This window comes from Molossus molossus, unplaced genomic scaffold, assembly GCF_014108415.1.
Source record: "Molossus molossus isolate mMolMol1 unplaced genomic scaffold, mMolMol1.p scaffold_m16_p_18, whole genome shotgun sequence".
NCBI lineage: Eukaryota > Metazoa > Chordata > Mammalia > Chiroptera > Molossidae > Molossus > Molossus molossus.
The window spans coordinates 29,325,834-29,353,744 of record NW_023425353.1 but is presented as its reverse complement, the minus strand read 5'-3'; the positions used below and the strand labels follow the sequence as shown (position 1 = coordinate 29,353,744).

The window sequence follows — 27,911 nt, the reverse complement described above, 5'->3', positions numbered from 1 at the left end:
CAAATGAAAATGAAAAGATTTGCCCTGGCCGGTTTGGCTCAGCGTTTGGAGCCGTCAAAGCCTGCGGTCTGGAGAGACCCGGGTTCACTTCCCACTAAAGGCATGTGCCTCGGTTGCAATTTGTCCCCAGCCCTGGTTGGGTCATGTGGGAGGCAGTCACTCGATGTATCCCTTTCACATCGATGTTTCTCTCTCTCTCTATTCCTCTCTCTCCCTCCCGCTCTACCTGAACAAAAAATGGAAAAATGTCCTGAGGTGAGGATTAAAAAAAAAAAGAAAAGATTTTATAATCAGCATCATCATAAGAGCTATTTTCTATGGTAATTCCTCAAAATAACACTACAGAATAGTTATCTCCATTATACAGGAGGGAAAATTGAGGCAGAGAGCTTAAATAACTTGCCCAAGGTCATGTATAACCAAAATTTACTATAAAGTTTAGGTAAATGAAATGCTCCATATCATAACAAGATGAGTTCCAATTTTGCTGCGGAATTCATTTTAAAGTAATCTAAGATTTTAAAAACACTATATTAAAGGAAGTTTATATTATTTGTAAATGTTGAAGAATACAAATTATTATATGTATACATTAAAATTATCTTATGCCCTGGCCTGTTTGGCTCAGCAGTTAGAGCGTTGGCCTGCGGACCAAAGAGTCACGGGTTTGATTCCAGTCATGGGTTAGAATTCAGCAAGGGCACGTACCTCGGTTGCAGTTTGGTCCCCGGCCTTGGTTGGAGTCATGTGGGAGGCAACCAGTCGATGTGTCTCTCTCACATTGATGTTTCTCTATCTCTCCTTCTCTTCTTCTCTTCCTCTCTCCCTTTCTCTCTCCCTCCCACCTTATCTGAAGAAAAGTAGAAAAATATTCTCAGGTGAGGATTAAAAAAATAAATAAGTAAAATAAATTATCTTAAAAAGACTTCTGGAAAATGACAGAGTATAAGAACATTTGTCTTATTTGCATGAGCACCTTAGCCACTTAAAAATAAAAGAAATATGACAACTCTCTTAAATTTATTTGTTAAGCCCTGGCCGGTTTGGCTCAGCGATTGGAGTGTCGGCCTGTGGACCAGAGAGTCCTGGGTTCAGTTCCCGCTAAGGGCACGTACCAAAAATAAATAAATAAGTAAATAAATTTCTGAAAAAAAAATTTATTTGTCAATACATCAACATTTGTAAAACATAATGATGATAATTTTTTTTTTATCCTCAAGGACTTTTTTCCATTCTTTATTCAGACAGAGCAGGAGGGAGAGAGAGAGAGAAACATCGACATGAAAGGGACACATTGAGTGGCTGCCACCCACACGACCCAACCAGGGCCAGGAACAAACTGCAACCGAACTACATGCCCTTAGCGGGAACCGAACCAGGGTCTCTCTGGACCGCAGGCCGACGCTCTAACTGCTGAGTCAAACCGTCCAGGGCAATAATAATAATTTTTTAAAAAGAGGGAGGCAAGCCAGAAAGTACAAAAGTGCACAATGAAATGTCTTTCTGCCTGTTCCTCACCTGCCCCATTTACACCCCTGCACAGTCACAGGACTTAAGCTTCTCATGCATTAGCCCCAGTTTTCTCTGAGCATATACAAGTAATACAAAAACATTCTTGTTGTCTCATTTTTTAAAAAGCTGAACATTTAGTTCTGTATCTTGCTTTTTTACACTTAACACAGCATTGAGATCTTGCCAAATTAGTACAAAGAGAATATCTTCATCCTTTTTATAGCTCCTAATATTCTGTTATATGACTATAACATTATTTAACCAATTCCCTCTTGTTAGAATTTGGGTTTCCAATCTTTTGCTATTTTAAACAATGGTTCAGTGACTACCCTTATACATACGTAATTATGCATGTGGAATTCTTTGATGTAATATATGCATTTTTAGAAATATTGCTAAATTGTCCTCTATAGGTGTTGAGGAAATTTGCACTCCAATCAGTCATATATAAAAGTAATTGTTTCTCCACAGCCTCACCAATACACAGTATGTTTCTTAGTGTGTTTATTCAACATGTTTTTAAAATGGCATTTGCTTGCAATTTTATCTTGTTCTTTTTCAGAGTTTGACTATCACTTTTATGGGGGGTGGTTTGTGTTATTGTTTTTTTTTTTTTTTCTTTATTGATTTTAGTAAGTGAGGAAGGGAGAGGGAGAGAGAGATAGAAATATTAATGAGAGAGAACATCAATTGGCCGCCTCTTGCATGCCCCCTCCTGCATGCCTCCTCCTGGGGATTTGGCTCACAACCTGCGCATGTGCCCTGACCGGGAATCGAACTGGAGACCTCTTACTGCACAGGTTAATGCTCAACCACTGAGCCACACCGGCCGGGCACTTTTCTGTTTTTTCATTTGACCTTTGCGATATGCATCTCCAGTTCCAGAAAAAAAACCACCACCTCCTGTCAGTGTTTTTACTGGATCATACCAATCCTCCCTAAATTAACTTATGTTTCACATGTTCAAAATGTTGTCTTCTCTAAGAACAGAGTATGTTTTCATTCTTTTCAGATTTACCTCTATGTCCTTCAGGAGTATTTAAAATTTTGTCCTTATATAGGTGTTATGGTTTGAACTGTGTCCCTGAAAATGATATGTTCAGGTCCTAAACCCTGGTACCTGTGAATGTGACCTTATTTGGAAAAACGGTCTTTGCACATATAACCAAGTTAAGGTGAGGCCATATTGAAATTAGGGTGAGCCCTAACCCAGTATGACTGATGTTCTTACTAGAAAAGATAAACACAGCAACACAAAGGGAAGTCAGCTACATGAAGACAGATGGTGGCAGGGACTGGACTGTGCCGCCACCAATCAGGAATTGCCTGGGGTCAGAGAAGGTGAACGGGGCAGATGGTCCTGCCAATACCTTTATTTTGGACTTCTAGTCTACAGAACAGTAAAAGTGAATGTTAAGTCACCCAGTGTGATACTTTGTTATGGCAGCCCTGGGAAACAAATGGGTTTACACATTTCTTGGTACAGTTATTCCTAGGTATTTTATTTTATTTGGTTTGGAAATTTTTTTAGCTGGTGGTTGTTGCTATTATACATGAAATTCTCCATTGTGTCTTCCAAGCTGTTTGAATATAAGACGGTTATAAATTTCTATTTATTAATTTTTTACCTCACCACATAATTACATTCTATTACTGTCTAATAGTTTTTCAGTTGACTGAAATTTTAAAAGGCAAAATCATATATGAAATGGAAACTAAATTATAAGGCACATGGGGAGAATAGACTTTAATAAAAACTTAAAGGATGTTGAATAAAAGCAGAAAAACAATAATGAAAATGAAATAAAGAAAGAATCTACATGTTAATAAACCTACCAGATACTTGGGAAAATTGATCCAGAATGATCAACTGTGACATATATCCTTGTAAAAGTGTTTAAAGAAAATAAAACCCTCAGGGCATTCAGGCAAAATGATAAAATAATTTATAAAGGCAAGGGGATTAGACTAACATCAGATTCCTCAAAAATAACATGTAGTCCAGCCAGTGTGGCTCAGTGGTGGAGCGTTGACTCATGCTACAAGAGGTCGCCGGTTCGATTCCCAGTCAGGACACAAGCCCAGGTTGTGGGCCTGATCCCAGTGGGGGGCATGCAGGAGGTGGCCAGTCAATCTTCTCTCTCATCGATGTTTTTATCTCTCTCTCCCTCTCCCTTCCACTCTCTCTAAGATCAATAAAAGAAGAAAAAAATAATTAAAAAAAAACATGTAAGCAAGACAACAGTAGAATGGAATTTTCAGGAAATTTATAAAAAGAAAATGTAAACAAGGATATTATATCCTGCCAAGCTATATTTCAAGTTGCAAGGACATCAAAAAAAGAGTTTTGGTCCGGTCGGTGTGGCTCAGTGGTTGAGTGTCGACCCATGCACCATGAGGTCACCGGTTTAATTCCCAGTCAGGGCACATGCCCAGGTTGTGAATCCGACATGGAGGAGGTGGCCAATTGCTGTTCTCTCATCCATGCCTCTATCTCTTTCCCTCTCCCTTCCTCTCTCTCTAAAATCAATAAAGAAAATTTATTTTTTAAAAGAGTTTTGGGCCCTGGCCAGTTTGGCTCAGCGGTTAGAGCGCCGGCCTGCGGTCCAGAGAGACCCGGGTTTAGTTCCCGCTAAGGGCGCGTACCTCGGTTGCAGTTTGTCCCCGGCCCTGGTTGGGTCCTGTGGGTGGTAGCCACTCAATGTGTCCCTTTCATGTCGATGTCTCTCTCTCTCTCTCTTTCTCTCTCTCCCCTTCCCACTCTATCTGAACAAAAAATGGAAAAATGTCCTCAGGTGAGGATAAAAAATAAATAAACAAGAGTTTTGGGAGTAAGTTCCTTGGTATCAGTCTTGGCAATGACTTTTTTGGATTTGACACCACAAGCAAAAACAACAAAAACAAAAACAAACAAGTGGGGCAACATCCAACTAAAAAGCACAGCAAAGACAACCATCAATAAAGTGAAAAGGTAACCTACTGAATGGGAGAAAATATTTACAAATCATGTATCTAATAAGTTGTTAATATCCAAAATATATATATTTTTAAACCTCATAGAATTGAATAACAAAAACCTCACAAACAATCCAATTAAAAATGGGCAGAGGAACTGAATAGACATTTTTCCAAAGAAGGCATACATATGGCCAACTGGTGCATGAAAAGGTGCTCAACATCACTAAAAACCACAATGAGAAAGCACCTCACCACTGCCATCAAAAGACAAGAAGTGTGCCCTGGCCATTCTGCTCAGCAGTTAGAACATCAGCCTGAGGACCAAAGAATCACAGGTTCAATTCCGGTCAAGGGCAGGCACCTCAGTGGTGATTATGGTCCCCGCCTGAGCTGGTTTATGCGGGAGGCAACCAATCGATGTTTCTCTCTCCCCCTCTCCCCCTTCCACTGTATCTGAAGATAAATAGAAAAATATCCTCAGGTGAAGATTTATAAAAAAATTTTTTTTCCTTTATTGATTTTAGAGAGAGAGGAAGGGAGAGGGAGAGATAGAAACATCCATGAGAGAGAACACTGACTGGCCACCTCCTGCATGCCCCCCACTGGGGATTTGGCCCACAACCTGGGCATGTGCCCCAACCGGGAATCAAACTGGCGACCTCTCAGTGCACGGGCCGATGCTCAACCACTGAGCCACACTGGCTGGGCTCAGGTGAGGATTAAAAAAAAACAAAAGACAAGAGGTAACAAGTGTCAGTGAGGACATGGAGAAAAGGACATGGGTGGCAGGGTGGTTGCACAATGTTATGAATATACTTAATACCACTGACTTGTATATTAAAAAATTATTAAAGTGGTCGATTTTATGTTATGGGTACTTTACCACAGTAACATTTTTCTTTAATGGACAGAAAATAAATTAGAAAACGAATAAGAAACAAAAGTTTTAGTGGAAAAATAAGCAAGAACAGCCATACAAATGCTAGAAACATAAAGAAAGGATTAGCCCCACCCAATTATTAAAATAAGTTATAAAGTTATAATAATTACAATATTACACATGTTAAATGAAAAGGCATAGCTTGATGGACTAGAAAAACAAGTCCAAGAAGAGATTCAAACCCATAACAAAATTTAATATGCATCAAAGTTCATATTAGTGGGGTATATTGGTTTAGATGGATTATCCAGTAAATAGCATCAGAATAACCATCTGAAAAAAAATTAACTGGAGTCATAATTTACACCTCATTCAAAATAAATTCCAGATGAATCAAAGAATTCCATGCAATTTTTTAGGTTACTAGAAGAAAACATGGGAGTTAGATTTTTTAATATCTGCGTGTGTGGAAAACTTTTCTAAATATTTGAGTCCAAACCCATAAGTCATCAAAGGGAAAAAATACAGAGATTGACTGATTTAAAGAAAACACCACAATGTAAGTCATAAAAAAAATCAACTGAAGAAAAGTATTTGCAACTCACATCCCCAGATAAAATTCCAGTAACAGTTTTTAAAAAGCCAGAAGATGGCGATATTACTTCATTACAGCCTCACTGGTACCAATATCTAAGCCTCATCCTTGGAGAGTGAGGAACCTGTTCTTCCTCTTCTCTGTGTCTCTTGTTGCCCTTCTCCATTCCCTACTACATTTACCTAACCTTCTACTCTTCATTCATGATATAAAACTAAAATAAACATTAGAGGAAGGAGCAGAAGAAATCCTAAATTTGTAACAAGATTTTAAAGTGAAAATCACATAATTAATATGTATGATAAGATTCTCTTTGTTAAATATGAATACACAGGTTTATATCCATTCTTTCCTGAAATTACACTAAAATTATGCTTAAGGGCTAAAAGGATAAACTCATCAAAACACACACACACACCCCTATACTATATAACGTGAAAAGAGACAACAGCTGATGAGAGAGATAAACGTAACACTTTTGGAAGCCAGATAGAGGATTGCTGGAGAGTTGGTTTGTAAAACAGAACAAGCCAACCCACCCGTGTGAAGGTAGGTGAGAGTATGAAACCAATAAGAAGCAAGCACAACAGAAAGGCTTAAGAATCTGAAGGTAGGGGTCAAGGTTGGGCTGAAAATAGGAATACTGGTTGAATGTCTGTAAGGAACAGTTTTCACCCAGAAGCCTTCCAAGTATCCAAGAAACTGCCTCTCCTGCACCCCAGCAAGAGATGGGTAATTTACTTTCATAAGATACTAAACCAGACAGGATGTAGAAACCAGGTAGACACAGGGGTTGTACATGCTGAACATTGGCCCCCCACCTCTGTTCCTCATATCAGCTTCCAGAACACAGGCCAATCAAACAAGGGGTCAGAACATTTCTCCATGGGAAACCTGACCCAAGGGAAAAGACCTACAATTACTCAATCCCGTGTTAAGATATTCAGTTAAAGAAACAAACTCATAAATACAGAGAACAAACTGATGGTTGCCAGATGGGAGGTGGGTTGGGGGACTGGGTGAAAAGATAGAAAGATTAAGAAGTACAAATTGGTGGGAATGCAGACTGGTGCAGCCACTATGGAAAACAATATGGTGTTACCTCAAAAAATTAAAAATTGGCCCTGGCCAGTTTGGCTCAGCGGTTAGAGCATTGGCCTGCGGTCCAGAGAGACCCGGGTTCGGTTCCCACTAAGGGCACGTACCTCGGTTGCAGTTTGTCCCTGGTCCTGGTTGGGTCATGCGAGTGGCAACCACTCGATGTGTCCCTTTCACATTGATGTTTCTCTCTGTCCCTCCCACTCTATTTGAACAAAAAAATGGAAAAAAAAAATAAAGAATTGAACTGCCATTTGACCCAGTGATCCCACTTCTAGGAATATGGCCTAAGAAATCTGACACACCAAGCAGAAAGAATATATGTACCCCCTTTTTCATAGCAGCACTATTTACAATAGCTAAGGTCTGGAAATAGCCCAAGTGTCCATCAGTAGACGAATGGATAAAAAAGCAGTGGTACATATACACAATGGAGTACTATGCAGGTGTGAGAAAGAAAGATCTCTTATCCTTTGAGACGACATGGAGGGACCTGGAAAGTATTATCCTAAGCGAAACAAGCCAAGCAGAAAAAAACAAATACCACATGATCTCACTTATTTGTGGAATATAATGAACATAACAGTCTGAGGAATGCGGTAGTCCCAGGGATGTGGAAGTGGGGTACAGACTGACAATCCCCAGAAGAGGGGGTGGGGGGAAGATAAACCACAGAACTTATGTGCATGTATGCATGTACAATGGAGATGGACAACAAAGCTGGGGACAGGGTGGGAGGGAGGGGGAGGGGAGAATCAGTGGGGGGGAAAGGAGAAACATCTGTAACAAAAATAAATTAATTAAATAAAAAAATAAAAATTTCAGAAAATTCAAAGTAAAAAAAATAAATAAAAATAAAATTGTTTATTGGGGTAATCACTCTGTAAGTTATATAAATGTCTAACCACTATGTGTATACCTAAAACTAATACAATATTGAATGTCAACTGTAATTGAAAAAAATTTTTAATTAAAAAAAAGGACTTGCAATTAATTCCCCAGTGTGTCAGAATGCTTCAATATATACCTAGAGTTAAAGGTGAAAAGAAAAAAAATTCCTTTTGTGCTATATTTTCTACTTTGATAACAAGATATATGATATCATTCTTATTTTTTAATACACTTATTATCTTGTTGCACAGTCAACTTACCAGACATACTCACATCCCCACTGATAACAGCACAATTAGCCACAGCATCTTTGACTGAAATACATGGTGCTCCTGCTCTGTTGCTAACAATAGATGTCACCATTGTCACTATTATTTGCTACTATATTTTTATTCTTCTTGCTTTTTGGGGGAACACTTTTAGCCTTTTTTCTTCTTTCATCACAACTTTAAGATATGACATCATTTCATTATAACTATATTTTCTTTTAGCCTACATATAATTTTTGAACAAGTCAAAAGGACATGTAGCACATATTATAGGCCTTACAATAAAATTAAAATATTTATGTTACAAAGAAGTTAGGTTAACATCTTAAGTATGTACTTGTTTCTATTCATAGTAAACCAGTCAGTACATACGATTCACACAGCTCATAATCATGATTTAACCAATTAACTGAAATATGGCTGAATTCAAGATACCACACATATTACACAGAAGTAGTCTATATATATTTTTAAATTATAGTAAACAGTGATTCAAGTGAAAGCATGATCAATCAAAAACAATGTCTAATTTTCAAATTACTCATATTTGAATGAATTCACAACACTCTTGATAAAACAGAAACTCTACTAGAAAGACCCAACTAAGAAGAATATCTAAAGATCTGGGGGTTCTTACATGAATGCTGAAGGCCTAAGACAACACTTTCACCAGGCAATAGAGTGGAGCGGCTAGCACTCGAGTCATGTTTAAACCATAAATCCTGTCTCATATACTTTGGGGAGGAGTAACTGAGATCCTTATCACTAATCACATCGTAGGTGTTTCGTAAAGTAAGCCATTAAAAATCCACAATGGTCCAGCTGGTGTGGCTCAGTAGTTGAGCATCAACCCATGCACCAAGAGGTTGCCAGTTCGATACCCAGTCAGGGCACATGCCCAGGTTATGGGCCTGATCCCCAGTGGGTGGCATGCAGGAGGCAGCCAATCGATGTTCTCTCTCGTTAATGTTTCTCTCTCTCTCTCTCCCCCTCTCACTTCTTTTCTCTTGAGAATCAAAGGGGGAAAAAATCCACAATGAATACAAAGTACTCAGATTATTGATCTTTACCTTGTTACTTAAGCCTAGAAAATATGTGTTTTATTAATATATATTTCGTGGGTTACCGAAGATTAGTCTTGTAAACAGGATTGTACTTTTTTCGCCAATGAGCTGCTTATATACAAAAATTTCTCATTTTCTTTATTTACTACTATGATCTCTCTCATCTCAGAATTTTTTTCTATTATGGCAAAGGAGGATTTTATATGTAGCGACCCCCTTCTAAAGTATTTTCTTTGTCATTATTTTCACATGCTTTAGATAACCGTTTCAGTTTGTTGAAATTTATTCTTCTTTTATGTTGCATATGCCAAGAGAGAAAATCCAACTGTCCTGAACTCCTTCCCCAGAGTGTAACTTTAGCATAGAAAACTAGCAGCTTGAAACAGATCTGTCTCAAAGAGGTAACATCTGGTATTCCAGATCATCCCAAGAGTACTACTGAATCTGATACAGAAACAATCAAAGAAAATAATTTGACTTGGGAAGAGGGAATACTTTTTTTAGTTCTTTCAGAGAGAGCTCATTAATTATAACATTTGTGGCTCAGTGGTTGAGCATTAACCCATGCACCAAGAGGTCACCAGTTCAATTCCCGGTCAGGGCACATGCCCAGATTGTGGGCCCAATCCCCAGTGGGGGGCATGCAGGAGATGGCCAATCGATGTTCTCTCTCATCAATGTTTCTATCTCTTGCTCCTTCTCCCTTCCTTTCTCTCTAAAATCAATCAACAACAAAAAAATTAAAAAGAAAAACTTTTAGCCACTTTTACATTGTAATTAACTAGTTTATTAATTAACTTAGCCAGTCCTTGCTCAAATTTGCAAAGGTTCCCTGGAAGAAGTCATTACTACTAACAGACTAAAAATCATTCTGATATGAATTAGAAAAGAATCCAACATCTGCTAACGCCTAAATAAATATTGGTAACCCCTAATGGAAATGTAGGCCAAAGCATTTTCTAGGTTTAAAATAACTCATGGATAGTAGTGAACTATTTCCTTATTGAAATTTTCTTTGATGATGTTTTTGTATTACTTGTTTCCACAGTAATCCTGCTCGGAGTTGTCTTCCCGAATTCCAGCTTTGAAAAGCTGAAATTTGAAAGAAGTAATGCCACCTCTACAGAAACCATGAATTTCTTATATTTGAAAACTAAACAGCTGCATCTACTTCAGTTATCTGAAAACTTCACAAAACATTTCAAAAGACAAGGTCCATTTTGGTACCTTTATTGAAATGAGATCATTCTCTTTGCCTTTGCTTCTCCATTTTTACAATTTTGAAATAAGCTTAATAATTTATCTTAATTGTCTGACATGTCATCTGTCTCAAGTTTTTATTATGACAGCACAAAGATTTTGAGAAACTGACAAGGCTTGTGTTTCTTTTTCCATATAATAACCAAGGAATTCATATTGTAATTGATTTATATTAGATAAGAATTTAAGCTGCCCTGATCTATCCCTTTCTCAACCAAAATAATTCTCTTATAAAAGTCTACATTTGAAAAATTGCTGATTTAAAAGTTTTTCTTTTTTTTAAATTTTTTCTTTATTGATTTTTAAAGGAGAGGAAGAGAGTGGGAGAGAGAGATGAAAACATCGATGAAAGAGAACATCAATTGGCTGCTTCCTGCATGCCCCTCACTGGGGATTGGACCCACCACCTGGGCATGTGCCCTGACTGGGAATCAAACCCACGACCTCTTGATGCATGGACCGATGCTCAACCACTGAACCACACTGGCTGGCTGATATAAAAGTTTTTCAAGTAAGTTTTTCAATATCAAAAATAGTTAAGTACTGCCCTGGCCAGTTTGGCTCAGCAGTTGGAGTGTTGGCCTGTGGACCAGAGAGTCCTGGGTTCGGTTCCCGCTAGGGGCACGTACCAAACAACAACAAAAAAAATAGTTAAGTATTCTTGGAAAACCGTTCTAAAATAATTTTTGACCACTATAGTAAATCTTCCACAAATTATTTCCTTTTAAGATCTATGTTTGGTAATTCTTTTTACAGCAACTATGATATAGTATAATGTCTTGGAAAGCATGAACTTAATGGTAAAATTGTAGGCATAATGTTAACATCAGCAGATATTTTATTGGTTTTCATTTATGATGGAATTTATCACAAAGATTTTCATTCATTCTTAGAGTACCTACACAGGTAATGTATTCTGTTACCTTTGAATTCTGAGTGTTTAACTTAAAACCACATAATCACAATGCTCAAAATTGTATCCTACTTGTTTTTTTGTTTTTTTTTTATCCTCACCCGAGGATATTTTTCCATTTTTTGTACAGATAGAGTGGGAGGGAGAGGAAGGGAGAGAGAGAGAAACATCGACGTGAAGGGACACATCAAGTGGCTGCCACCGCACGACCAACCAGGGCCGGGGACAAACTGCAACTGAAGTACATGCCCTTAGCGGGAACCGAACCCGGGTCTCTCCGGACCGCAGGCCGACGCTCTAACCGCTGAGCCAAACTGGCCAGGGAAAAATTGTATCCTACTTGTAAAGACGATAGAACTAAAAAAAAAAAAAAAAGTATTAATTAGTGTAGACTTATTTATGACAGTTTTTCCAAACTTTTATTAACATAAAAGTTAATAATTTTATTGACTGCTAGTTGTTAGTTGTGTGTGTTATAGCAACTGCTTCTCATCTCTCGCTCTGTCCTTTGAACAGCATTTAATAAATCCTTCTCTTTTATAAGTAGTTTTATATCACATCACAATTTCAAAGATGCTGTGAAAGAAAACTTTAATGGATTGGGTTTGTTGTTTTTTTTCAGTTAAATTGTATTCATCTCACTCAAGAAATACATAGAATTTTTAATGAAAGTAACTTTTAAATCTTTTAATGTAATTCAGCCCTGGCCGGTTTGGCTCAGCGGTTAGAGCATCGGCCTGCGGTCCAGAGAGCTGGGTTCAGTTCCCGCTATGGGCATGTACCTCGGATGCAGTTTGTCCCCGGCCCTGGTTGGTTGTGTGGGTGGCAACCACTCGATGTATCCCTTTCACGTGTATCCCTTTCACGTCGATGTTTCTCTCTCTTTCTTTCCCTCCCACTCTATCTGAACAAAATATAAAAAAAAATAAAATAAAACACAAAAAAACTTTTAATGTAATTCAAAGAATTTTACAATGGAGTACATTGGATTTTGAATTGTCCACTCTCAAGTGGAATGTACTGTAAAAGAGAAGTTAGTGCTTCCAGTTCTGATTAAACATTTTATTTTAGCAATTTTGAAATACTTATTATTTTCCCAGTTATAGGTTGGTTATTTTACAATTTGATTTTACTTAAATGAAACTGAATTAGTCACCTTAACAAACTCATTCTTCAATAACGGAATAGTTGTTGTAAAAGGGAATGTTAAATAAACTTATTGTGCTTTTTAATACTAAAAAAGAAAAAGATTGTTGGCTTCTCTAAACTACTTTCCCCTATTTTTTCCCTGCACTTACAATTCTTTGAGAGCTAGGGGTGTGTCATAGCCCTTTGTCAACTCTGTCTCACACAGTGTCTATAAGACAGTAAGCCCTCCATGTCTGTCTGCCGAGTGACTCACACAAAGACCTGCTGGTGGGGAGCTACCCATCTCTCCATGCCTACTATCTGGCTGATAGTTCATATCCTCCCTTAAGAACAAGGAAGGGGTGCAGACAGCGCAGTCCTTCAGACTGTCCCGGGCCCCACCTCCGTAAAGGCAACATGCGAGCTGCTTCCCACTTGGAAAAAACAGGCGGGGGCCCAGCAGAGAGGTCTTGGGAGCTATCCTGAAGCCCCAGGAGTCCCTGGCTCAGATTTTTACGACCCCGGGAAGTGTGGAGTCAGAAACTATCCTGAAGCCCCAGGAGACCCTGGCTCAGATTTTTACCACCCCAGATAGCTTAGAGTCAGAAGTGCCCACGGGGAAAACAATGGACGAGTACCACGGGAACATTTTACATTGCTGGCAAGACTATAAGGGTTATATGGACTCTATCAAAGAAGACGGGTGTGACTGGGCCAAAATGACCAGGCCTTATAGCTACCTGCAGGATTGCTTGGAAAAGAATGCAGAATACTTTGGCCTGGGCTTCCCCAATGAACTGGCAGAAGAGTTCATCTTTGAGACTCACCTGACCCACTTTGCCACTTGCTCCCTGGTGCAGCCCACCTTCTCAGATCCCCCAGAGGACGTGCTCCTGGCCATAGCTCCCATCTGCCTCATCCCATTCCTGGTCACTCTTGTGGTGTGGAGGAGTAAAGGCAGTGAAGCCCAGACCCAAGGTGGCATGAGTTTCTCAGTAGCCACCTACTCCTTTCCCCTGCCACCACAATGTCTCCCTCCCTGTCTCCCCACCTCCTTCTCTCACTCACTCCACACAGAGCTTAGATTGGTGGAAATAGAGCTGGGTGGGGTCATGGCACAAGTTTTGTAATTTTCAAGATAAGTTTCTTTTGTAAAAAAAAAAAAAAAAAGAAAGAAATAAGAAAGGTAAAAGGGGAAGAGAGGACTTGAATTTAAAAGGATAATAAACAGCTCTGGCTGGTTTGGCTCAGCGGTTAGAGCATCAGCCTGAGAACAGAAGGGTTTTGGGCTCGATTCCTGGTCAATGGCACATATCTGGGTTGCAGGTTCAATCCCCAGCCCCAGTTGGAGTGGGATCCTTCAAAAGGCAACCAGTCAATGTGAGGGAGGTTTCTCTCTCTCTCCCTCTCTCCCTCCTTTCCACTCTACCTAAAAATTAATGAAAAAATATCCTCAGGTGAAGATTAACAAAAGAAAAAAGGATAATAAACAGAAAACAGAATAAGGGAGGTGGAAAGTACCTGAAATAAAAATCTAATTAGAGCCCTGGCTGGTTTGGCTCAGTGGTTAAAGCATGGCCCACAAACCAAAGGGTTGCAGGTTCAATTCCTGGTCAAGGGCACATACCTGGGTTGCAGGTTCAATCCCCAGCCCCAGTCAGGGCAGGTGCGGGATGCAACTAATCCTTATTTCTCTCTCACATGGATGTTTCTCTCTCTCTCTCTCGCCTTTCTTCTCTCTACAAAATCAATAAAAGCATATTTAAAAAAATAAATAAAAATAGCCCTGGCCGGTTTTGCTCAGTGGTTAGAACGTGGGCCTGCAGTCCAGAGAGACCCGGGTTTGGTTCCTACTAAGGGCACGTACCTCGGTTGCAGTCTGTCCCCGGCCCCCGTTGGGGTTGTGCGGGAGGCAGCTACTCGATGTGTCCCTTTCACGTTGATGTTTCTCTCTCTCTCTCTTCCTCTCTCTCCCTCCCACTCTACCTGAACAAAAATGGAAAAGTGTCCTTGGGGGAGGATTAAATAAATAAATGAATGAATAAACAAATAAAAATAAAAATGTGACTCTGGCTGCAATGCTTAAAGGATTGGAGACAGAAAAAGACTGGAAGAGGAAGGTCAATGAGAAGTTATTACTATAGTCCAGAAAGAAGGACTGGCGGCCAGGCTACTGTTAATGTTAACAACAGCAGGAATGAAGCAAAACACATGTGGTCACCTTTTTGCTTCCGGCATCTCTACCAAGATAAATTTTCCTTAGACAGGATGGGGTGAAACAAGCATTGGTATCCTGCCCAAAATGGACATTTGATAAATTTAAGCAACGAATTAATGGAAACCAAAGCTCAATATGGATGAGAAAATTTAAGAGAATCCCTAACTGTTCTAGGTAAATTTCAGCAAGGTATAGAGATCTAAATGAAATGTCCACGCAGCTGCTGGCAATTGTTCAGCAACTATGGGGAATAAGAGAAGTTGCTAGAAGACTGAAACAGGAAAATATAGTGCTGTTGTTCAAAAAAAGAGAAAGGGGATGCTGCCAACAATTGATCAGTGAAATTAAATGTAACTCTAGACAAAATTCTGGAATGATTACTGAGAGAAGTTTGTGAACACAGAAAAAGTAATAACCAACATATACCCCTGGAAACCAGTAGTTTCATTAAAGATGAGTAATGACAGGCTCATGCTCTTTCCCTGACAGTTTTTGAATTGACAGGATTTTTTAAATGAAGTATAGAAAAGTATCTGGGTTTTAGGAAGGAAATTGTTAAAATTCCTTACATATTCCTTGTGAAAACTTGGAAATACCTGAGATGGATAATAATAAATTAGCAGGATTTCAAATTGGCTGAAGACTTGAACCAAAGAATTAATGAGCTGTGTGTTTTTTTGATCAGTGTTAAGAGAGGACTCTAGCTCTTAGTCCTGTCTAGTCAACATTTTAGTAAGTTTCACATGAAGGCAATGTCAGCACTATCGAACCTATAGTTTATCAAATCTATGGACAAATAAATAAGCCTATTTATTGGATGACAAAATCAGGATTTTGTTTTTAAGTTTTGAATAAAAAAGGGGTTCTGTGGAAAGTAACCTCACAAAGTGATCTAATCATAAATTCCTAATTGGGCAGGTCACAGTGAGCAGTCACCTCCTAGGCATATAACTTCTTTAGTAAAAGATTTATCTTTGATTTAAGCAAGCCTTGTCTATTGTTTCTGTGCACCCAGGTTAATACACCTTTGAAATGCCTGTTTTCAGACCCCTCAAGAAACCACCCTCAAGAGAGTACAGCCTTGCCCAGTTTGGCTCAGCGGTTAGTGCGTTAGCCTGTGGTCCGGAGAGACCCGGGTTCGGTTCCTGCTAAGGGCATGTACCTCGGTTGCAGTTTGTCCCCGGCCCTGGATGGGTCGTGCAGGTGGCAACCACTCACTGTGTCCTTTTCATGTCGATGTTTCTCTCTCTCTCTCCCTCCCTCCCACTCTATCTGAACAAAAAATGGAAAAATGTCCTCGGGTGAGGATAAAAAAAAGAGAGTACATAATCTTTTTTCTTTCTTTATCTTTACCCAAGGACATTTTTCCATTTTTTGTTCAGATAGCGTGGGAGGAAGAGAGAGAGAGAAACATTGACGTGAAAGGGACACATCGAGTGGTTGCCACCCACACGACCCATCCAGGGACAAACCACTGAGCCAAACTGGCCAGGGCAAGAGAGTACATAATCTTGACTATTTTGTAATCTAATCCCCACCTTGCTTTCTTCCACCTTCATGTAATCTTTTTTCCTTTCCTCTTTCCTTAATTCCAAATGCCTAAAAGAAGCTGCAAACTGCCATTCTGGGAAGCATTTTTCTCAGTCTTGAGATCTTGCTTGTAAGTATATCTTCTGTTTGGCTCAAATAAATTATTACAAAAATTCTTTACAGGTTTGGATGTTTTTACATCACCAAAGTCAACAGGTTGGAACCAATCTGACAAGATAAAATTGAATACAGATAAATGTAAAACCCTACCAAAATAATACTGTATTGCCCTGGCCAGTTTAGCTTAGCAGTTAAGAGTATTGGCCTGCAGACCAGAGAGTCCCGGGTTCGGTTCCCCCTAAGGGCACGTACCTCAGTTACAGTTTGTCCCCGGCCCCGGTTGAGGTCGTGCAGGTGGCAACCAGTTGATGTGCCTCTCTCACATCGATGTTTCTCTCTCTCTTCCCTCCTCTCTCCCTCCCACTATATCTGAAGATAAATGCAACAATGTCCTCTGGTGAGGAATAATAATAATAATAGTAATAATAATAATAATAATAATGCTGTATTAAAGACGTGGGAGAGCATGGACAAAACAACCCAAGAATTTTAGCTGATTACAAAATCAATAATAGGCAACATAAATAGCATTTAAATGTCAGGGACCATTCTAAATACTTTACATGTCTGTGTTCATTTATTCTTTGTAACAGCCCTAAAATGGGGTGCCATTATTAACCCCATTTTACAGATGAGAAGACTGAATCCCAAAATGTTTACATAATTTACTCAAGGTCATCCGGCTAATAAACTGTAGAGCCAGGATTTAACCCAGGCAGGCTAGTCTCAGAGTTGGTCTTCTTATACAGGACATTACTTATGAATTGACAGTGTGATGTGGTTGCCAAAGAAGTGTCAACGTAAGAATGTCCAAACCTGTAGAGAATTTTTGTAAGAGTTTATTTGAGCCAAATTTACAACATATGCTGAGGAACAAGATCTCAAATGCTCTGGAGAATAACAGTTTTGCAGCTTCTTTCATGCATTTGAAATTAAGGGGGAGAGTAAGGAAGATGACACGGAGGTGCGTAGGATAGTTAAGATTATGTGCTCTCCCCCTGGCTGGTTTGGCTCAGTGGTTAGTGTTGGCCCACGGACCAATGAGTCGTGGGTTCGATTCTGATCAAGGGCACATACCTCAGTTTGTCCCCGGCCCTGTGTCCCTCTCACATTCATGTTTCTCTGTCTCTCTTCCCCCCACCCACTCTATTTGAAGATAAATAGAAAAATATCCTCCTCGGGTGAGGATTAAAAAAAAAAGATTATGTGCTCTCTTAAAGGTTAATACCCCCTTCAAGGAGATTTATTGCTGATATTTCAAAGGTGTGTTGACCTATATACACAAAAACAATGGACAGGGCTGGATGAAAACCTTTCATTAAAGAAGTTATAGGTCTGGAGCATTACTACTCACCATGACCTGCCCAGTTAGGAATTTATGATCAGATTACTCTGTGAGGTTATTTTCCATAGAACTCCTTTTGTTCATAGCAGCAAGTCTACTCTTAATCTTAAAGAGCATGCCTTAAAACCAGAGAGGTAACTTATGGTCTTCTCTACTGGTTAATATCTAATCTTGGGAACCATACTTTTAAGAATATCGATGAATTTAAATAAACCCATAAATAAGCCATCAGTATTGTGAAGAGGCTCAAATCAAAACAACAAAATCATTAGAAGTTAAAGACTGAGAAGGTTATGTCTAGAGAAGAAGAGTCAGTGGAACATAAGTTATCAGCAAATATTTGAAAACCCACATACAGAAGAGAGTACTAGAACCAGTGACGATAGAACTTTCAGTTCAGCAAAAGAAATAATTTTATAAAAATCAGAGTTGCCCAAATATCTTCACCTGAGAAAGTATGAAACTATGACTCTTCTCTCCAGAAAAATAATATGCAAACACATATAATTTTGCAAAAAATGTCCAAGGGTTCAAAAATCTACTCATGCACCATCCCTAGAGTCATATACCCCAGAGTAAAATGGAAAGGTCAAGGATACAGAGGCAAGTATATTTAAAAATCTTTAGTAGCCTGGCCAATGTGGCTCAGTGGTTGAGCGTCGACCCATGGTCGCTGGTTCAATTCCTGGTCAGGACACATGCCCAGAATGTGGGCCTGATCCCCCGTGGGGGGCATGCAAGAGGCGGCCAATCGATGTTCAGTCTCATGGATGTTTCTATCTCTCCCGCTCCCTTTTTCTCTCTTTAAAAAAAAATCGCCCTGGCCAGTTTGGCTCAGCGGTTAGAGTGTCAGCCTGCAGTCCGGAGAGACCCAGGTTCGGTTCCCACTAGGGGCATGTACCTCGGTTGCAGTTTGTCCCCGGCCCCTTTTACGTCGATGTTTCTCTCTCTCTCCCTCCCACTCTATCTGAACAAAATATCGAAAAATGTCCTCGTGAGGATAAAAAAAAAAGAATAAAAAAAAATCAATGAAGAAAAAATATTTAAAAAAAATGTTTAGCAACTAACTCATGAGTTCACCGGCATCCACTTGGACATGTACTTTCGATTCTCTCGCAGCAGTGCCCTGTGAAACTTGCAACCAGGGGAGCAGTGGGCGGCGCAGTCACTCCCAGGCTTACCCCTCATCCTCCAGGAACTGGAATCCTGGCCTCTTCCTTTTTCGCTACCTAAATAAAACTTGCTTTTGCTCTCAAAAATAATAAAGATAATCTTTAAAATTCATTACAACTTAAAATCCTATGATCTAAAAAAACTCTCAACTCTATGCTTTCTAGTTTCTTCTGAGATCCATTATTATACACATTGAAATAAGAGTTTAAATATGACAGTTAAAAAGAGTCAAGTTTGCCAAGTGACCATATAAACTGAGTAAATTCATAGATTGTATGGCTTATTTTTTAACTTTTAAAAAAATATGCCTAGGCCTGGCTGGTGTGGCTCTGGCTGAGTGTCAACCCATGCACCAAGAGGTCGCTGGTTCCATTCCCAGCCAGGGCACATGCCCAGGTTGTGGGTCAAATCCCCAGTGTGGGGCATGCAGGAGGCGGCCCATCGATGTTCTCTCTCATTGATGTTTCTGTCTTTCCCTCTGCCTTCCACTCTCTGTAAAATCAATGTAGAAAAAAAATATATACCTAAGTTTAAAGATAAAAAATAAGATGCGAATGTACTACTCAATACCTAATATTTAATGGTCAAATTCGAAATTTCCCTCCTCTGCTTTTAAAACTTCATCTTGCCCTGACCGGTGTGGTTCAGTAGATAGAGTGTTGGACCTTACACCAAAGGGTCACAGGTTCGATTCCTGGTCAAGGGCATGTACCTGGGTTGCAGGTTTGATCCTGGCAGAAAGGCAACCAATCTATGTGTCTCTCTCACAGTGATGTCTCTGTCTCTCTCTCTCCCTCTCTCTATCACTTCCTCCCTTCCTCCCTTCCACTCTCTCTTAAAATCAATGGAAAAAATATCCTTGGGTGAGGATTAACAACAATAACAACAAAAAACCTTCATCTTAAACTTTCCCTTTCCATTCTTTGTTCCTGGTTAACTGTTAAGACTGACAGACCAAGAAACAATCTAATTCACTACCTTTGCCATGAATTTAATTCTGATTTAGTCCATCTCCTCATCATGTTCCGAAAACTTTCATATACCTAAAAGGGCCTTTTAAATGGTGAAATGCTATGTAACTATAAATAACTCTCATGTATTATTTCTAAAACAAATTATCAACAGCAAGAAAACAAAGCCAGTCTTTCTATCATGTTAAAAAAAAAAAAAAGCAAATGTATATTCACATCTCAATTCCTAGTTATAAAAAACAATCTTTGAATCCATAGGGTGTGTTTTAATGTATGCTTTTCATCCACAAGTGCTTTCTACATTCAATTTCAAGTTGTATTGAGAGGACATAGCTCAGACAGTTATGAATTTTGGCAGCAAAGGAAAAACTTGAAGGTGCTAGTGGACTATACACATTTACAAGAGTTGGAGGGAAAGTTACATGATCACAAAATGGTCATTAAAGTATTACACACTTCAAAAAGCTGTTTTCTTTCTTAAATCACTAGAAATAAAGAGAACTAAAACATTAAGAGTTTAATAAGTCTTGAGCCTTTATTAACAAACATAAGTACCACATTGCTGAAATTGCAATTGTCCTGCCAGAACAGCACTACAGAGACACCATGTCTACCATTAGACTCAAGATACAGGCACAAGATGTTCTAACAAATAACACACATCGAGAGCCAGTACACAAGTATGAGAGAATCCAGGCTCTAGGCATTTGATTTTTCTCCTTGGTGCTACTTGAAAATGGACACAGCTATTAAAAATTTATTATAGTAATAGGATAATGATCAAGGTTTAGCTAAATTATACCCCAATCAATGAAATGGAAAAGCAACATGCACTATCAGATCAACTAAATTATTTTATATTTAATTTTGAACAGACAGGTCATGAATACACTGTATAGAGAACAGATGAATAACGTCGATTATATTTATCAAGTGAAGATGATTTCAAGCCATTAAGAGGGGAAAAAAAGTGGCCCAGAAAAAATTACGCTGTAGAAGTCAAATGAAAAAACAAAACAAAACAAAACAAAACAAAAAAGAAGGTTTGGGGGAGGAAGAGAATGAGCTACTGACTTAATAAAAAGAGAGCAAATAAGTGGGATAGGGAGCCTGAGCCCTTTGAGATAGAATAAGGAAGAGAGAAGTATTCAAAGGCTTAAAGGGAGCTTCAGCAGTGAATATGGAAACGGATGAGCCTGTTAACTGTTTCAATAGAAAAAGAGAAACAGTACAGGGAACTTTTCTGAACCAGCATTCAATCGTAGTCAATAATAAAAATGCCTAACTCATGCTTGGCACTTAGTATGTTGTGAGCTTTGTTCCAAATGCGTTCCACAGATTAGTCCATTTACTCTTCGTAACACCCTGCAACACCCGCCAACACCCCGAATAGGCAGTTACTACTATTTTAGAGATGAAGAAACTGAGACCACACAATGTTAGATAACACAAGTTGGTGCCAGAGGCAAAGCGCTCATCCACTTAGCTGAACTGTTTCTCTGCGAGATCCTACAAAAACCTTCATATTTTCATGGCTCTCTGGAATTTCTCAAAGGAGTCTGGGCCCAAAAAGTGATCCTCGACTTTGGAGAAAAGTTCCTTTATGGGGGATATGAGGTTCATCGCAAGACACAACACTTTGGAACTCTTACATACACCTAGCAGAGACAGATGGAGGCATGTGGGTCATGACAGGAGGAAAAGTCAGAAAACGGGACTTAGAAGCCATCCTTCTCCCCTGGGAAGACAGAGAACGTAGAAAGCAGCCCTTCCTCTCCTCTACGAGGCGTGACTCAGGGACACTGCCTCCCCACAATTTGCAGTGTGTGTGGCCGGGCCTGGAAGGATGCGTGGTTATAAACAGATAGGACTCGGGTGACAAGGGGCCCCGAGGCGCAGGGAGGGAAACCTGCCCAGAAGCACGCCCGACTGGGTCTAGAGGCCCTCTGCATAGGTGCCGACGCCCTCGCCCCATACCTTACCCCCGCTTGGCTGCAGAGGACGAGGTGGCCACGCAGGGCGTTCTTGCGAGCCTGGGGCACCCGTGCTTGGCGGCGGCCCGGTCCCGGCGGTCTCACACTCGGGGCAGGGGTGGGAGATCCGCGGCCTGTCCAGTCAAGGCCCCGGAGTTCGAGGCCCCAGGACGCCGACCGTGCGCGCGCCCTCGAGCTGCCCAAAGAGGAAGGGTCAGGGCGCGCCCCGCGTGCCGAGCAGCGGCAGCCGCTGCAGGCGAAATCGCTGGCGGCTCGGTCCGCCCGCACCCGGCCCAGCCACTGCCCCGCTTCCCCCGCGCGAGCTTTGGCGGCGGAGCAGCACGGTGAGCGACGATTGGCCTGTGGGATGAGTAACGTAAGGCGCCTCTCTCCACCGATTGGCCGGGTCGGCGGTGCGTGCAAGGAGTAAACAAACCCCGCCCCCAAGCTTCCCAAAGAGAGGAGGGGGCGGCGAGGTGAAGGGGCGGGGCCGCGAGATGAAGGGGTATTCTGCTTCAGCCTCGGGCCGCCCAGCGAAGTCCCCTGCAGTGACCCCTCACCCGGCTGCCCAGCCTCCCGGGTGGGCTGCAGGCCTGAGGCCTAAAATTTATAGGCACGCCTTTCTCCCCCTCCACTGCCCCAGGCTTGACTCTCCCATCCGCCCCATCCCCAAGGCACTGAAGCAGGAAAACCCCATCTCTTTAGTCCTCGAAGGATCGCCCTCAGGAGCAGGGGGCAGGGGAATAGGGTCAGTGACTGTGAGGCCAAGTGTAGGGGCAAGTGTGGGGCACCCTGTAATTATTCATACAGTGGGTTAGAGACCTCGGGGATGTGGGTTCTTGAATAGGCAAGTAAGATCCAAATTAAGTCACGATGTCAAGTGGAAGCTGAAGAGAAAATCGTGGCACATAACCCCAAATGCCTGTCCCTTTAATTCCATATTAAAACATTTATCTATTAATTCTGTGCCTATGTGAAAAATTGTGTGTGAGCTTACACTCTAGTAGCATGGGAAAGACAGTATGCAAAAGAAATAAGCAAGATATAAGGTATGTTACATGATGCTACATGCTACAGGAAAAAACAAACAGAAGGTGTTTAAGAGATGGCTTGTGTTTAATAGGGTGCTATTTAGGTAAATACCTAATGGAGGTGAGGGAGGTTAGAGAGCACCTTCGACCTTTCTCTGGGGTGGGGTGGAAGACAATTTCTGTATCATTGTTCATAGATAAATTCCTAGGAGCTCAAGAATGCCAAATGCAGCACTGCTCTGACTGATTCTAAATCGCAAAACCCCAGTGGAGTGACTGATTACTTTAGGTTGCCTGGTAACAAATCAATAGGATTTATTTAGTTTCCACAGAAATTTTGTTAAGGTTTCAAGGCAACAAATATTTTTCACACACTCTAGGCACAAAGATACAAAAATGAGCAAAACAGACAAAACCTCCACCCTCAAAGAACTCAATCTAGCAGGGGACATGGATTGTAAACCACCACAACACAATGGGTCAACAACCATAATAGAAGTGGACACACACAGCACTGCCGCCAAGGGCAGGGTAGGGGGGACCCGTTGGGTTGGTGTTATTAATGAGCTATAACTCTCTCAGAATCTCTTTGTCTATAAAGAAAATTCAGTAGCTAAAATTTGGAATAAAGCTATGGCTATCAGGGATTCTCTGTTTATAAGAGTCTAAGAGTCTGAAGATAATATTAAGTTGAACCATATGAAATTGCTAATATTTGGCAATTTTCATTTTACTTAACTTAGTCTCTCATAGAGTTAACATGAGGATTTTGCTATGTAATGCACATAGTTAGTGTTCAATAAATGATGGCAATTATTATGATCATTTGATAATATTTCTTTTGAAAAAAAAAAAGATTTAAAAGTCAATGTTTTATAAAACCTTCCAATGCTATGCACAAAGTAAAATGGGCAGTGAAAGTCTAAAATTTTCCATTTTGATTTAGCTGTGTTTGATCTAGCTGTTTTCCAGTTTGATCTAGCTGTGAATTTCCATGACCTAATCAGAGTATGCTGTAAAAGACACTAAATGCTAGTTTCACAGCAGGCCAAGAAATTTAGAATAAGAAACAGCTTGGTTTTAAAAGCCAAAAACTGAAAATTCTCCAGAACAGAATAAATTGTCAAGTTGCTTCAGGGAGAAAAATTCATGTAAATCAATTTTTCATTCCCACTCACAGTTCCAATTTAGCAATTTGCACAACAGTCAGCTTTCTCTCTTCCTTCTCATTTCCCCCTTAAGGGATCTTATTTCCTTTGAACAGAAAAATAAAGCTTCCACCATCTCCAGTGCCAGAGAGTAGATGTTTGAAACATGACAGAACACTTATTGATTCAGCAAACACTTATTGTATGCCAAGAACAGTGCAAGGCATTGGAAATACAAACATAAATGTCCAAAAAACTCCGTTCATAGGTGGTATTCTTTGTGCTTCGAACAATCTCCCAGTTCACCCACACCTCACCTACATGTGCTTTCACATAAGCTTAAACAACACTTTCTCCGGAAAAGTTTCCTTTGACTCTCCATCTCCAGCTCTTTTCCCATTAAATCCTGTTTGTCTTTCTAACATTCATCAAACTTGTAATTGCTCATTTGGTATCTGTATCCTGTTAGACTGTAAGCTCCTTGAGATCTGGAGCCATGTCATCCTACTCACTATCCTCAGTACTTAAGAGAAGTTCTGTAAGTTTTTATTGAATAGATGAGAGTGCCACCACCTAGCACAGTCGGAAAGAGGAGAGAGGCATACATAAATAAAGTCTCTACTTGTAAATATTCGGGCCAACAAAGAGAGGGCCATGAAAGAAGCAGATCTGTTACAGTTCAACTGAGGAATTTCCACGCGCTGCCCCTCTCCTGGTGCTGGATGCTGCTTTCTGGAGGTGAAGCCGTAGGACTCCTGGACCTCTCAAACTGCAATGTACACAGCAGTCACTGGAGATCTTAAGAAAAATCTGACTCTGAATCAGTAGGTCTGAGGTGGGGTGTAGGGTCTGCATTTCCAACAAGCTCCCAACCGGTGCTGATGCTGTTTCACCACACTTAGTAACAAGGTCCTTAGGGGCACCTTTTTCTTTAAATTACACACCTTGAATTTTAAAAATTAAATGTATTGGAGTGACATTGGTTAATAAAATTGTATAGGTTTCAAGTGCACAATTCTATAATATGTCATCTGTATATTGCATTATGTGTTTACCATCCAAAGTCCAATCTCTTTCCATCATCATACATTTGACCCCCTTTACCCTTTACCACCGCCCTGCCCCCGTTTCCCTCTGGTAACCATCATACTGTTGTTGTGTCCATGAATTTTGTCTGTCTGTTTGTCTTGTTCATTTGTTGCTTTCAGCTTTACATTTCACATATGAATGAAAGCATATGGTTAGTGGTATCTTTTTATCATACAAACAAAACGATCTGTAGTTATCTGGATAGTTGCATATGTGACTTTTTTTTTTTTAAAGCCTCTAATTTTCACACCTAATCTATCCAGTGACTAATAAAAGAAAGAACGTTTAAGAGAAAGAGGTGTTAAATCAAGGCCTTGTCTCCCAGGGACAGTCCTGTTATGGGCAGTTCAATCACATTAGTAGGACAAAGTAGAATCAAAGCCTCGGAATTTCCTCAGCAAGGGCCACACCTTCTCCTCAGTTCATTCTGGAATGACTTGGTTAGGGCACTGAAAGAATTTCACAGTCATCTTTAATAAAAGCAACCTCTTCTTAATATCAAATCTAAAACTTTTCATGATAAAATATTTTACTTATCTTAAAAATATAAAGTAGCCCTGGCTGGTTTGGCTCAACAGTTAGAGCATCGGCCTGAGGTCCAGAGAGACCCGGGTTCGGTTCCTGCTAAGGGCGCGTGCCTTGGTTGCAGTTTGTGCCTGCCCCTGGTTGGTCGTGCGGGTGGCAGCCACTCGATGTGTCCCTTTCACATCGATGTTTCTCTCTCTCTCTCTCCCTTCCTCTCTCTCCCTCCCACTCTACCTGAACAAAAAATGGAAAAATGTCCTCGAGTGAGGATTAAAAAAAATATATATATATGTATATGCACATATATATATATAAAGTAAATGTGAAGTATATGGAATAATGATAATAAATAAACCCTCATGTACCAGCTTAAGAATAAAATATTAATGGCAATGGAGCCCTGTGTGTTCTTCCCCAATGGGCCCCTCTGCCTCCCCTCACCTCAAATAATCATGTCCTAAATGATAATTTATTTTGTTTTCTTTATCATTTTAACACATATACATGTAACTTCAAGCAATATATTGCTGAACTATATGTGTCTGGGTTCAGACTTTATTATTCATCTGCAAATTTTTTTTGCTGAACATTTTGTTTAAGAGAATCATCTGTCTTGATGGATGTAGTTCATTCATTGTCACTGACGTAAAAATAACAAAATCTGCATAGTCCATTCTCTTTTTGATAGACATTTGGGTTTTGTACCTTTTGTTTCTATTCTGCTGTTATGAATATTCTTGTACACGTCTTCTTTGTACATGTGAACGTTTCTATAGGGTCTTAGTCATGTACGGGGGTGGGGTGGGAGTCAAAATATTTAACAACTGATAATTACACAATCTTTGCTTGTTCTCTTTCCCCACTCCCACTGAGACAACTTCTTATGTGCAGGTAATACATTGTGGAAAATGATTCTGAAGAACAGATAGGTAGAATGAAACACGCAGGAGGAAAACCCAACCCAAGGACATGTTACTGAAATGATCACTGCTGGAGCCACTGAGGTTTCATGATACAGGAGACTCTCCAAGGAACTGTGAAGAGCAGACCTCAAAATTGTTCACTCAAGGAACAGAAGAGGCTGTATTCATACACTGGCTCCCATTCCCACTGTTTAAAAGTTACACCACAGGGTATCAACTCTCTAGCACTTCCGGGTCTGAATGTGGGTGAAAATGACAGCGTGGGTTCAAATGAGTGTTCTGAGCTGGGAGGCAGAGAAATCTCAGCTCGGAAACGATGTTGAAAGGGAAGACGCTGTCAGGTTACACCTGGGTGTTTATTGCTACAACAGCTAGAATAAAAAGGTGGGCCAAGAGGATGTGAAGTGGGGCAAGAGGTGACCAGTACTGATATAAATAATTGAGTAATAAATGGAGGATAAGAGACAGCTTTTCCTTGAAGTAGAATTCCAATGAATAAATGTAAAGAAATAATGGAAATACAAAAATTGCCATGATTAGGCAAATAGTACGGGAATGATTGTTAAAGGCAAGAATCATCCAGTGTTGCTCAGTGGTTAGAGTGCCGGCCCATGCAGTGTGTGGGAGACAACCAATCTCTCTCTCTCTCTCTTCCTCTCGCTCTAAAAATCAATGAAAAAAACGTATCCCTGGATGAGGATTTTTAAAAAATCAGAACCTTAACTTAATCACAAGAAAATATCAGGCCAACACATATTGAAGGACATTCTATAAAATAACTGCCAATATTCTTCAAAAGTGTTAAGATCAGCCCTGGCTGGTTTGGTTCAGCGGTTAGAGTGTCGGCCCGCAGACCCGGGTTTGGTGCCCGCTAAGGGCACGTACCTCGGTTGTAGTTTGTCCACAGCCCCTGTTAGTTGGGGTTGTGTGGGTGGCAACCACTTGATGTCTCTCTCTCACATTGATGTTTCTCCCTCTCTCTTCCTCCCTCTCTCCCATGAGCTCTATCTGAAGACAAATGCAAAAAAAAAAAAAAAGTCCTCAGGTGAGGATTATAAATAAATAAAAGTATTAAGATCAGCCCTGGCCGGTTTTGCTCAGTGGTTAGAGCATCGGCCCACGGACCAATGAGTCACAGGTTTGATTCAGGCAAGAGCACATAACTCGGTTGCAGTTTGTCCCAGCCCTGGTGGGGTTGTGTGGGAGGCAGCCAGTCAATGTGTCTCTCTCACATTGATGTTTCTCACTCTCTCTCTCTCTCTCTCTCCCCCCCCCTCCTTCCCTCCCTCCCTCCCTT

At 40.3% G+C, this 27,911-nt stretch overlaps 1 protein-coding gene across 1 annotated transcript; it reads left to right on the top strand.

Moving 5' to 3' along the window:
- Positions 1-11,344: 11,344 nt before the first annotated feature.
- On the top strand, positions 11,345-21,587 carry LOC118633541 (receptor activity-modifying protein 2-like). Its single transcript, XM_036267463.1, has 4 exons — positions 11,345-11,433; positions 13,017-13,096; positions 13,160-13,546; positions 21,481-21,587. The coding sequence occupies exons 1-4, from the start codon at positions 11,345-11,347 to the stop codon at positions 21,585-21,587; spliced, it is 663 nt and encodes a 220-aa protein (XP_036123356.1).
- Positions 21,588-27,911: the final 6,324 nt, after the last annotated feature.